Source organism: Neovison vison, chromosome 6, assembly GCF_020171115.1.
Source record: "Neovison vison isolate M4711 chromosome 6, ASM_NN_V1, whole genome shotgun sequence".
Taxonomy (NCBI): domain Eukaryota; kingdom Metazoa; phylum Chordata; class Mammalia; order Carnivora; family Mustelidae; genus Neogale; species Neogale vison.
The window spans coordinates 103,929,535-103,943,410 of NC_058096.1; the positions used below are offsets into that span (position 1 = coordinate 103,929,535).

Consider the following 13,876-nt stretch of genomic DNA (forward strand, 5'->3'; position numbering starts at 1 on the left):
AGACACACAGCAGGCATTGGGAAGGCACAAGATTACAGGTAGAGGGCTACTTGTGAAAGAAGACATCCAAGTCAAATGTCGAAAGTGAAGCAAAAGGAGAAAGAGAAACTTTAAGATAGAAGGCCAGAAAAATCCTTGGAAGCCACACACAAAGAGGGGTCCAACAACTCAAAATTCTGATAACAAATGTGATCACACCAGAAAGCAGAGCCTCTTAAAAGACCTCCTACTCCCTAACTGCAAGAGTCTAATTCACTATTGCAAGATTCACTGTGACTCTTAAGAACTAAAACTAAACTTTACCTTTACATTTTTTTCCTCCTCCCTTAGCATATCTTCCAAATTGGTAGCTTTCTCTTCTACAGACATTGTTTTCTCAGTTATCTGCTTTAATTTTTTTCTCACAATCTGATTATGATTTTTAATTTTCTGTAACCTAGAGAGAGTTTAAGAGGAAAGACAGAAAACATGTCTAAAAATTAATACAAATAAGAAACAGTTTATCCTAAGATTTCTTCATATACTGTGAAGGTGTCTTTTGCCATAAACTTATTCATTACCTTTTTGTTACCTTTCTGTAAACCTTATATATTTATTAAACATATATTTAATAGATCATAAAATATTGTTCCTAAGCCTTTACAAAGAAAAACCCAGAAAAAACTTTTTTTCAAGTTTAATCACTTAGCAGCTATCAGTTTACAATTATTAACAAGAGCTTAAATATTTGATAATTTTTCTAGAAGTAGTCAAGAACTAGGGTGCCTGAGTGGTTCAGACATTTAATGTCCAACTCTTGATTTCAGATCCAGGTGTGATGTGAGGGTCATGAGATTGAGCCCTGCATCTTGTCCCTCTGCTTCTGCTCCTCCCTCTACTTGTTCTCTCTCTTTCTCTCCAATAAGAAAATAAAATCTTAAAAAAATAGAAGTAGTCAAGAACTGTAAACATATTTAAATATCTTTTTTCTTACCTTGCTGTTTCTTCATGAATGTCCTTCTTTATTTTGGAAATATTTCTCCTTATACCTTCTAAATCACTGGAACTTCTATTCACCGTGGCTTTTAAAGAATCCAGCTATTCATTAGTTAACAGACAGAAATTAAATTTTTATTCTACATCTTACAAATTAATTTCATTTTTGAGAAGTTCTATTCTGAACATGTTAGTTTTTAACCTACATCACAACCATAAATACAGTGGCCATGTTGCTGTAAAACGTATTAACAGCTTTTCTTTTTGATTTGATATTATATTCTGGATGGCTTACAGCATGATACCGGCAAATTACAGACTCTACATCGATGTATTAAAGGTACATAGAGCAAAAGCATCACAGTATTGGATTTTGGCAATGATTTCTTGGATACAATAGGCAACAAAAGAAAAAAAGACAAACTGGACTTCATCAAAATTTAAAACTTCTGTGCATCAAAAGACAGTATCAACATAGTTAAAAAGCAGTCCAAAAATGTAGAAAATACTTGCAAATCATATACCTGATAAGGGATTAATATCTAGAATATGTAGATAATTTCTAAAACTCACCACCACCACCACCACCAAAAAAAAAAACAAACAAAAAAACAAACAAAAAAAAAAAACAAACAAACCAAACTGATCCAAAAAATGAGCAAAGGACTCAAATAGACATTTCTCCAAAGAAGATATACTAACAGCCAATAAACTCATTAAAAAAAAAAAAATGCTCAACAGCATCAATCCTTAGGGAAATGCAAATCAAAACCATAATGATATACCACCTCACACCTTTCCATGAGAATGGCTGCTACCAAAAAAGAAAAGAACAAGTATAGGCGATAATGTGAAGAAACAAATATTTGTGCACTCTTGGTGAAAATATAAAATGGTACAGCCACTACAAAAAACAGTATGTTGGTCCCTCAAAAAATTAAAAACATAAATACCATAATTATCATCCAGGAATTCTGAGATAATTGTACACCATGTTCTTAGCAGCATTATTCACAATAGCTAAAACATGGCAGCAACCCAAGTGTCCACTGACAGATAAACAGAGAAGCAAAACGTGATAGATATATATATATTTTATATATATATATTATATATACACATAATGGAATAGTATTTAGCCTTAAAAAGTAACAAAAATTTGACATCTGCAACACCATAGATAAACCTTGAGAACATTATGCTATGTGAAAAAAGTGAAATAAGCCAGTCAAAAAGAGAAATACTGTCTGATTTCATGTGTATGAAGTACTTAGAGTAGTCTCATAGAGAGAGAAAGTAGAATGGTAGTTACTAGGAGCTGGGAGGAGGGGTAGAATGGGGAGTTAGAGTTTAATTAGTATGTGGTTTCAGTTTTACAAGAAGAAAAGAGTTACAGAGATTAATGGTGGCGATGGTTGCATAACATTAGGAATTTAATACCACTGAACTGTATGCTTGAAAATGATTCAGATGGTAAACTGTATGCTATGTGTACTTTATCTCAAATTTTTAAAAATATGTTATTGATTTATTTGGGAGACAGAGTGAGAAAGAGAACATGAGCAGGCAGAAGGACAGAGGGAGAAGCAGATTCCCCACTGAGCAGGGAGCTCAATGCAGGGCTTGATCCCAATACTCTGGGATCATGTTCTAAGCTGAAGGCAGACATTTAACTGACTGAGCCACCCAATTGCCCCTACTTCATCTCAATTTTAAAATTTAGAGGAAAGAAATGAAGTACTGATGCATGCTACAATACGGATAAACCTTGAAAACATCATGTAAATAAAAGAATTTATGTGAAATGTCCAAAATAGGCAAATCCATAGAGACAGAAAGTAGACTAACAGTTGCCAGGAAAAAAAAAAAAACAGTTGCCAGGGCTGGGCAGGAGGAGGGAAGTAGAATGATTTTTAATGAGTAAGGGTTTTTTTTTTTTTTTTTTGAAAGACAAAGATAGCCTAAAATTAGATAGTGGAGATGGTTGCATATTCTATGTAATATTAAAAACCAGTGAATTATACATTTTAATTTTTAATATTTTTTATTTTTTTATAAACATATAATGTATTACTACCCCAGGCGTACAGGTCTGTGACTCGCCAGATTTACACACTTCACAGCACTCACCATAGCACAATGCCTCCTCAACGTCCATAATCCCATCACCCTTTCCCTACCCCCCTGGCCAGCCTCAGTTTGTTTTGTGACATTAAGAATCTCTGATGGTGGGGCGCCTGGGTGGCTCAGTGGGTTAAGGCCTCTGCCTTCAGCTCAGGTCATGATCCCAAGGTCCTGGGATTGAGCCCCGCATCGGGCTCTCTGCTCAGCGGGGAGCCTGCTTCCCCCTCTCTCTCTCTGCCTGCCTCTCTGCCTACTTGTGATCTGTCAAATAAATAAATAAAATCTTTAAAAAAAAAAAAAAAAAGAATCTCTGATGGTTTGTCTTCCTCCCAATCGTATCTTGTTTCATTTATTCTTTTCCTACCCCCCAAACCCCCCACATTGCATCTCCACTTCCTCATATCAGGGAGATCATATGATAGTTGTCTTTCTCTGACTGACTTATTTTGCTAAGCATAATACCCTCTAGTTCTATCCATGTCATCGAAAATGGCAAGATTTCATTTCTTTTGATGGCTGCATAGTATTCCATTGTATATATATACCACTTCTTCTTTATCCATTCATCTGTTGATGGACATCTAGATTTTTTCCATAGTTTGGCTATTGTGGACATTGCTACTATAAACATTCAGGTTTGCACGTGCCCCTTCGGATCACTACATTTGTATCTTTAGAGTAAATATCCAGTAGTGCAATTGCTGGGTCAGAGGGTAGCCCTATTTTCAACTTTTTGAGGAACCTCCATGCTGTTTTCCAGAGAGGCTGCAACAGCTTGCTTTCCCACCAAAAGTGTAGGAGGATTCCCCTTTCTCCACATCCTCGCCAGCATCCGTCATTTCCTGGCTTGTTAATCTTAGCCATTCTGACTGGTGTGAGGTGATATCTCATTGTGGTTTTGATTTGTATTTCCCTGATGCCGAGTGATGTGGAGCACTTTTTTACGTGTCTGTTAGCCATCTGGATGTCTTCTTTGAAGAAATATCTGTTCATGTCCTCTGCCCACTTCTTGATTGGATTATTTGTCCTTTGGGTGTTGAGTTTGCTAAGCTCTTTATAGATTTTGGATATTAGCCCTTTATCTGATACATTGTTTGCAAATATCTTCTCCCTTTCTGTCAGTTGTCTTTTGGTTTTGTTAACTGTTACCTTCCTGTGCAAGACTTCATCTTGATGAAGTCCCAATAGTTTATTTTTGCCCTTGCTTGCCTTGCCTTTGGCAATATTCCTAGGAAGAAGTTGCTACAGCTGAGGTTGAAGAGGTTGCTGCCTGTGTTCTCCTCAAGGATTTTGATGGATTCCTGTCTCACATTGAGGTCCTTCATCCATTTTGAGTCTATTTTCGTGTGTGGTGAAGGAAATGGTCCAGTTTCATCTTTCTGCATGTGGCTGTCCAATTTTCCCAATACCATTTGTTGAAGAGACTTTTTTCCATTGGACATTCTTTCCTGCTTTGTCAAAGATTAGTTGACCATAGAGTTGAGGATCTATTTCTGGGCTCTCTATTCTGTTCCACTGATCTATGTGTCTGTTTTTGTGCCAGTGCCATACTGTCTTGATGATCACAGCTTTGTAATAGAGCTTGAAGTCTGGAATTGTGATGCCACCAACTTTGGCTTTCTTTTTCACTATTCCTCTGGCCATTTGAGGTCTTTTCTGGTTCCATATAAATTGTAGGATTATTTGTTCCATTTCATTTTTTAAAATGGATGGGATTTTGATAGGGATTGCATTAAATGTGTAGATTGCTTTAGGTAGCATAGACATTTTCACAATATTTGTTCTTCCAATCCATGAGCATGGAACGTTTTTCCATTTCTTTGTGTCTTCCTCAATTTCTTTCATGAGTACTTTATAGTTTTCTGAGTATAGATTCTTTGCCTCTTTGATTAGGTTTGTTCTTAGGTATTTTATGGTTTTGGGTGCAATTATAAATGGGATCAACTCCTAAATTTCTCTTTCTTCTGTCTTGCTGCTGGTGTATAGAAATGCCACTGATTTCTGTAGATTGATTTTATATCCTGACACTTTACTGAATTCCTGTACAAGTTCTAGCAGTTTTGGAGTGGAGTCTTTTGGATTTTCCACATATAGTATCATATTATCTGCAAAGAGGGAGTTTGACTTCTTCTTTGCTGATTTGGAAGTCTTTGGCTTCTTTTTGTTGTCTGATTGCTGAGGCTAGGACTTCTTGTTGAATAGCAGTGGTGACAGTGGACATCCCTGCCGTGTTCCTGAACTTAGCGGAAAAGCTCTCAGTTTTTCTCCATTGAGATTGATATTTGCAGTGGGTTTTCATAGATGGCTTTGATAATATTGAGATATGTGCCCTCTATCCCTACACTTTGAAGAGTTTTGATCAGGAAGGGATGCTGTACTTTGTCAAATGCTTTTTCAGCATCTATTGAGAGTATCATATGGTTCTTATTCTTTCTTTTATTAATGTCTTGTATCACATTGATTGATTTGCGGATGTTGAACCAACCTTGCAGCCCTGGAATAAATCCCACTTGGTCATGGTGAATAATCCTTTTAATGTACTGTTGGATCCTATTGGCCAGTATTTTGGTGAGAATTTTTGCATCTGTGCTCAAGGATATTGGTCTGTAATTCTCTTTTTGATGGGGTCCTTGTCTGGTTTTGGGATCAAGGTGATGCTGGCCTCATAAAATGAGTTTGGAAGTTTTCCTTCCATTTCTATTTTTTTTGGAACAGTTTTAGGAGAATAGGAATTAATTTTTCTTTAAATGTTTGGTGGAATTCTCCTGGGAAGCCATCTGGCCCTGGGCTTTTGTTTGTTTAGAGACTTTTGATGACTGTTTCAATCTCCTTACTGGTTATGGGTCTGTTTGGGCTTTCTATTTCTTCCTGGTTCAGTTGTGGTAGTTTACATGTCTCTAGGAATGCATCCATTTCTTCCAGATTGTCAAATTTGTTTGTGTAGAGTTGCTCATAATATGTTCTTGTAATTGTTTCCATTTCTTTGGTGTTGGTTGTGATCTCTCCTCTTTCATTCATGATTCTATTTATTTGGGTCTTTCTCTTTTCTTTTTGATAAGTCTGGCCAGGGGGTTATCAATCTTATTAATTCTTTCAAAGAACCAGCTCCTAGTTTCGTTGATTTGTTCTATTGTTTTTTTGGTTTCTATTTCATTGATTTCTGCTCTGATCTTTATGATTTCTCTTCTTCTGCTGGATTTAGGCTTTCTTTGTTGTTCATTCTCCAACTCCTTTAGGTGTAGGGTTAGGTTGTGTACTTGAGACCTTTCTTGTTTTTTGAGAATGGAATCTATTGCTATATATTTTCCTCTCAGGACTGCCTTTGCTGTGTCCCACAGATTTTGAACTGTTGCATTTTCATTATCATTTGTTTCCATGAATTTTTTCAATTCTTCTTTAATTTCCTGGTTGACCCATTCATTCTTCAGAAGGATGCTCTTTAGCCTCCATGTATTGTGTTCTTTCCAAATATCCTCTTGTGATTGAGTTCTAGCTTCAGAGCATTGTGATGTGAAAATATGCAGGGAATGATCCCAATCTTTTGATACCGGTTGAGACCTGATTTGTGACCCAGGATGTGCTCTATTCTGGAGAATGTTCCATATGCACTAGAGAAAAATGTGTATTGTTGCTTTGGGATGGAATGTTCTGAATATATCTGTGATATCCATCTGGTCCAGTGTGTCATTTAAGGCCTTTATTTCCTTATTGATCTTTGGCTTGGATGATCTGTCCATTTCAGTGAGGGGAGTGTTAAAGTCCCCTACTATTTTTGTATTATTGTCGATGTGTTTCTTTGATTTTGTTATTAATTGGTTTATATGGTTGGTTGCTCCCATGTTAGGGACATAGATATTTAAAAATTTTAGATCTTCTTGTTGGACAGACACTTTGAGTATGATATCATGTCCTTCCTCATCTCTTATTATAGTCTTTGGCTTAAAATCTAATTGATCTGATATAAGGATTGCCACCCCACCTTTCTTCTGATGTCCATTAGCATGGTAAATTGTTTTCCATCCCCTCACTTTAAATCTGGAGGTGTCTTCAGGTCTAAAATGAGTTTCTTGTAGGCAGCATACTGATGGTTTTTTTTTTTTTTTAATCCATTTTGATACCCTGTGTCTTTTGATTGGGGCATTTAGCCCATTTACATTCAGGGTAACTATTGAGAGATATGAATTTAGTGCCATTGTATTGCCTATAAGGTGACTATTACTGTATATTATGTCTGTTCCTTTCTGATCTACTATTTTTAGGCTCTCTCTTTGCTTAGAGGACCCCTTTCAATATTTTCTGGAGAGCTGTTTGGTGTTTGCAAATTCTTTCAGTTTTTGTTTGTCCAGGAAGCTTTTTATCTCTCCTCTATTTTCAACGACAGCCTAGCTGGATATAGTATTCTTGGCTGCATGTTTTTCTCATTTAGTGCTCTGAATATATCATGCTAGTTCTTTTTGACCTGCCAGGTCTCTGTGGATAAGTCCGCTGCCAATGCAATATATTTACCATTGTATGTTACAGACTTCTTGTCCCAGGCTGCTTTCAGGATTTTCTCTTTGTCGCTAAGACTTGTAAATTTTACTATTAGATGATGGTGTGTGGACCTATTCTTACTGATTTGGGGGGGGGCGGTTCTCTGCACCCCCTGGATTGTGATGTTTGTTCCCTTTGCCATATTAGGGAAATTCTCTGCAATAATTCTTTCCAATATACCTTCTGCTCCATTCTCTCTTTCTTCTTCTTCTGGGATCCCAATTATTCTAATGTTGTTTCATATTATGGTATCACTTATCTCTCAAATTCTCCCCTCATGGTCCAGTAGTTGTTTGTCTCTCTTTTGCTCAGCTTCTTTGTTCTCTGTCATTTGGTCTCCTATATCCCTAATTCTCTGTTCTGCCTCATTTATCTAGCAGTAAGAGCCTCCATGTTTGATTGTACCTCATTAATAGCTTTTTTAATTTCAACTTGGTTAGATTTTAGTTCTTTTATTTCTCCAGACAGGGTTTCTCTTCTATCTTACATGCCTTTTCCAAACCCAGCTAGAACCTTGAGAATCATCATTCTGAACTCTAGATCTGACATATTACTAATGTCTGTATTGATTAGGTCTCTAGCCTTCAGTACTGCCTCTTACTCTTTTTTTTTGTGGTGAGTTTTTCCGCCTTGTCATTTTCTCCAGATAAGAAAATATGAAGGAGCAAATAAAATACTAAAGGGCGGCAAAGACCCCAGGAAAATGTGCTTTAACCAAATCAGAAGAGACCTCAAATCATGGGGGGAAGAAAGGAGGTAAAAAGAAGTTCAGAAAAAAAAATTCAAAAAAGAAAAAAAATAAAGAAAAAATATAAAAAATAAATATATTGTACACACACACACACACACACACACATATATATATTAGACTGGTGACTAGAACAGGGTCACCCACTTAACTTTGGGAGTATTTTGGTGTCTTAGAAGAAACTACCTCCCCAAATTTTAGAACAGGGTCTAGAACAAGGTCACCCACTTAATTTTGGGAATATTTTGGTCTCTTAGAAGAAACTACCTTCCAAAATTTTAAAAAATGAAAAACATATATAAGGGTAAACACAATGAAAGGATGGAATATGAGTATAAAGATGAAAAAAAATTTTTTTTAATTTCTAAAAGGAATTGATAAGATAAGTTGGTTGGGAGAATAAAGAAAAAGAAAGTGTAGAGAAATTGCCCAGGCTAGAGACTAGAATAAGCCCAGTGTTAGATTTAGGGTGTATTTTGATCTTTTAGAAAAAGAGATTTTTTTAGAATTTTTTAGAAGAATTTTTTAGAAGAAATTTTTTAGAAGAAAAATTTTTTAGAAGAAAAAACTCTATGTGTATACAAAAAATAAAGTTAGATACAATGAAAGATAAAATATGACTATAATAATAAAGGTTCAAAAAAGATCATTTTTTAAGAAAGGTATTGTTAACATAAACTAGTTTAAAAACGTTTAAAGAGGAAAGGATAAAAGTTAAAAAAAATTTAACAGAAGGAAAAAAAAAATAATTAATTAATTAACTTTGCAAGACTAAAGAATCATAGGGAGAAAGCCATGAATTCCATGCTTTGCTTTCTCCTCCTCTGGAATTCTGCTGTTCTCCTTGGTAAGTGAACTTGGTCTTGGTTGGATTTCTTGTTGATATTCTGGGGGAGGGGCCTATTGTAGTGATTCTCAAGTGTCTTTGCCAGAGGCAGAATTGCATCACCCTTACCAAGGGACAGGCTAAGTAATCCTCTAGGATTCGCTTTCGGGAACCTTTGTTCCCTGAATGCTTTCCATATAGTTCCGGAGGACGGGAATGAAAATGGCAGCCTCCCAATCTCCGGCCCAGAGGAGCCAAGAGCTCAAGGCCCAACACCTAGTGCACCCTTAGAGAAAAGCGCTCAATCACTCCCATCTCCCTGGCCTACAGCCATGCTCCTAGCTCATCCAGCCTGTGACCAAGCATCTCATTCTCTGGCACACAGCTCTGCCTGGAGTCTCCGAACCCTGCAGATCCCTGGGCTCTTCCGGGGGGGTCTCCCCGGATCTTGTGGGGACCCCACTCAGAGCACTGGCCTGTACCACAGATTACAGTTCAAGGTAACCTCAAATTGAGAGCTCACTCCTCGGCTCGGTCTCTGTAGCCGGGTTCCCTGCTCTTAATACCTGCAAGCTCTGCAACACTCAGACACCCTCGATCCTTCTGCGACCCCGCGGGACCTGAGGCCATGCTGTCCCTGCACTGGCTTCACCCCGGTTTAGCCTCTGGAGCGATGTCCCTCAGTGGAGCAGACTTTTAAAAGTTCTGATTTTGTGCTCTGTTGCTCCACTGCTTGCAGAGAGCCAGCCCCTCCCCCCACGGATTCCCTTCTCCACCAGTCCTACCTTCCAGAAAATGGTTGATTTTTTGTTTCTAGAATTGCTGCTCTTCTTCTCTTTGATCTCCTGTTGGGTTTGTAGGTGTTCGGAATGGTTTGTTAAGCTACCTAGCTGATCTCCTGCTTCCTGATGTTGTCTCAGCCTGCTACTTCTCCACCATCTTGACTCCTCCCCCAAATTATATACTTTAAAAGGGTGAATTATTATATGTGAATTATATCTCGATAAACAAATAATGAGTGAACAAATCCTGACATTTTTTAATACAATTGATTTAAACTTAAAAAGTTTTAAGAATAAACAATTATCAGTGACATTTAATTTAGGCAAGAAATATGCTTATTTTACTTCTTCAGGATCAAATTTAATTACTCTTCTTGGACAGAAAAAAATCTTTCCTTCTTTATCAGAAATAAAAAGTGTAGGGGCACCTGGGTGGCTCAGTGGGTTAAAGCCTCTGCCTTCAGCTCAGGTCATGATCCCAGGGTTCTGGGATCAGGCCCCACATCAGGCTCTCGGCTCATCAGGGAGCCTGCTTCCCTTCCTCTCTCTCTCTGCCTGCCTCTCTGCCTGCTTGTGATCTCTGTATGTCAAATAAATAAATAAAATCTTTAAAAAAAGAAAAAGAAATAAGAAGTGTAACAACTTGTACAATGAAATGATCTACACTATTCCAATTTCCAATCCCTTCACACCACCTGTGATATGCCTGGCACCCCTCTTGCTTTCACCCAGCAGGGCTAAAATGCAGTACCCTAAAATTCCAAAACATGAAGGGACATAAGAAAAAGGAACTAGAAGACAGTTCCTTAATCAAAAGAGAGCTTTTATGCTTATTTTTATAGTAATTTTCATAAATACACAAGCCAGTCTTTTTAGTTGACATACCTCATCTTTCAGCTGACTTCTGTTTGTTTCATGACGCTGATACTCCATTCTACATTTTAAAAGTTTACGATCAGCAACAGAAATTCTTTTCTCATATTCTGTGTTATTCCCAATCTCATTTTCCAAAAACTTGATCTTTTCTTTAACCAAATTTTCTTTTTCTCGTATTTCCTGCTTTATCCTTGTTAATGCCTAAGGTTTAAAAATATGTTAAATATATGTTTAATACAATGAACAAAAGAAAAAGGAATTTAGTTTTTATTTTTCTATATTCAGTATTCTATCAAAACTTCTTAAGAAAGTATTTTCTTTAAAGAGAGTCTACTTTGGGGGCACCTGGGTGGCCCAGTTAATTAAGCATGCAACTCTTGATCTCAGCTCAGGTCTTGATCCCAGGATCTTGAGTTTGAGTCCTGCATTATGCTCCACACTGGGAATGGAGCCTACTTTAAAAAAAAAAAAAAAAAGTCTATTTTTATATGAACAAAAACAAAGTATTAATATGTTACGCAGTTACACATCAGTATCTATAAGGTCTTTTTTTTAAAGATCTTATTTTCTTAACTGGTACTTTGCTGAAGAGAAAAATGTAAAGCTTTCATAAACAAAAGGTAATATTCTAAAAAATATAACACTGTTGAATATTTTTACATAGAAAGTTGAATTTCAATTATTTTATTATAATAATATTTCACAGGACCAGGTTTTTTTTCATCTTTTGAGAATAATATTTTAGTTATTTGTTTCAATAAGAATGTCTTCACTGAGGGGTTTTGCTGGTCCTGGAGATACAAAATAAATAGAATATACAAGGTAGTTACTGAGACATGGACAAAGCACCATGAGAAAAAGAGATGATGAAATCTACCAATGAGGAATTATTAAAAGGCATTACTTAAGAAGCTTCTTTTAAGTTAGGCCTAAAAAGATAAATGGAGATGCATAAATAATGTGGTGAAAGTATAGGGAGGGCAGGGATGGAATGGGGATGTATCAGGAAGGGGTGGGTACATATGAAAGGAATGAGGCTGGAAAGGTAGAATTAGGGTCCAATTGTGAAAAAATTCAATTTTTTTAGCTGCCATGTTTAAGAGGTTCACTTTTTAAGTAGTATGTAACAAAGATGATTCTAGAGCTGAGGAATAAAAAGCTCACTTGGTTTTTACAAGTGATGTTGATGGCAACATGTTAAAGGAATTGGAGGAAGAGGTAAAATTTACTCTAAAATGTAATTCCAAAATGAGGTCCCACCAAACATTTAATCCCAGAACATTAGGTTGAGGGAGGGTATATGTTCTAAAATTAGTAACTTTTAGGAATGCTGCCTCTAGGGCACCACGGTGGCTCAGTCAGTTAAGCATCTGCCTTCAGCTGGGGTCATGATCCTGGGGTCCAGGGATTGGGTTCCCTATAGGGCTCCCTGCTCAGTGGGGAGTCTACTTCTCCTTCTCCCTCTGCTGCTGCTGCTTTCTCTGTCAAATAAATAAAATAAAATCTTGTGCCGCTTTATCCAATACCAGTGATTTCTCTATACCAGTGATTACTTTAAAAAAAAAAAAAAGAAATGCTGCATGTAATACTGTACATATTAGCATATTAAATGGATATATATGTCTGTAATGTACTACAGTTTTTTAAAGATTTTATTTATTTGCGAGAAAGAGCATGAGCAGGGGAGTGGGGTAAGGCAGAGGGAGAAGAAATGGGGAATGGGTTATGGCATTGGGGGAGCAGAATAGGGCAAAGGTCAGAGGGAAAGGGAAAAGCAGGCTCCCCCCTGAGCAGGGAGTGCAACTTGGCGCTTGATCCCAGGCCCCTGAACTGAATGAAGGCAGAAGCTTAACTGATTGGGCCACCCAGGTGCCCCTGAAAAGCATTACATTTAAAAAAGCATTGAGAAACAAACAGGGTTTTGGAAAGGAGGGCGGTGGGGGGATGGGTGAGCCTAGTGATGGGTATTAAGGAGGGCACGTATTGCATGAAGCACTGGATGTGGTGCATAAACTGAATCTTGGAACACTGAAAAAACAAAATTAAATTTAAAAAATAAAAGAAGCAACATTTAGACTGCTGAATTTTCTAGACAACACAATCTATAAAAAATAAAAATATGTGTAATAGTGTTTAAAAAAGGCATTGTAAATTTATTTAATCCCACATTTTCTCTATAACAATCAACACTCTAGGGCACCTGGGTGGCTCAGTGGGTTAAGCCTCTGCCTTCGACTCAGGTCATGATCTCAGGGTCCTGGGATCGAGGCCCGCATCGGGCTCTCTGCTCAGTGGGGAGCCTGCTTCCGCTTCTCTCTCTCTGCCTGCCTCTCTGCCTACTTGTGATCTCTGTCAAATAAATAAATAAAATCTTTTGAAAAAATCAACACTCTATAATGTAGCATTATATATATAAAACAATACATACTTATCTTACTTAAGATGTTTTGACCTGTCTTTGGTTGTATATATCATGTTCATTCAACCAAAGACAAGTCAAAACACCTTAAGTTTATAAATGTAAAATGATCATTCTAGAACTTTCTGCCTTATATTTACTTTACTACCACTTAAACAGATACTTTAATACCTACTTCAACATTCACATTTTTAACAATGTTACACAATTATAACAATTAACACTCTATAATGTAGCATTCTATATATATACTTAAGTATAATATAATACAATATATACTTAACTTACTTAAGATGTTACCTCTGAAACTAGCAAAAGATAACACTAAGTTTGTGTTTAATCAGTGTGGTACTCCTTTGCTTCCAAGTTTCTTCCCTACTATGGATGCCTCAGTTTGAAAAGTGAAACTTTATCACAGTCTAGGTTTCTTTCCTGACTCTCCCTTTTTGTTTCTTGGCCAACCATGAGATTCATTTCTCTATACCAGTGATTACTCCAAATAGCACATATATTAAATCCAAAGCAACTTGGACAACCATGTGTATGTCAGAGCATTGATTTACTGCACTAAAATTATCCACTGACTTTCTCTT

General features: G+C 36.9%; 1 protein-coding gene across 2 annotated transcripts in view; it reads right to left on the reverse strand.

The window, feature by feature from the left end:
• CCDC39 (coiled-coil domain containing 39) overlaps window positions 1-13,876 on the reverse strand; it is a 52,637-nt gene that overhangs the window by 26,754 nt on the left and 12,007 nt on the right. Inside the window, exons 7-9 of one of the 2 annotated variants that reach the window (XM_044255116.1) lie at window positions 10,874-11,065; window positions 974-1,077; window positions 304-436 (exon numbers count right to left, since the gene is read on the reverse strand). In XM_044255116.1, the coding sequence (XP_044111051.1) occupies window positions 304-436; window positions 974-1,077; window positions 10,874-11,065 (429 nt within the window). The remainder of the gene's footprint in view (window positions 1-303; window positions 437-973; window positions 1,078-10,873; window positions 11,066-13,876) is intronic. The other variant, XM_044255117.1, reaches the window with a different exon arrangement.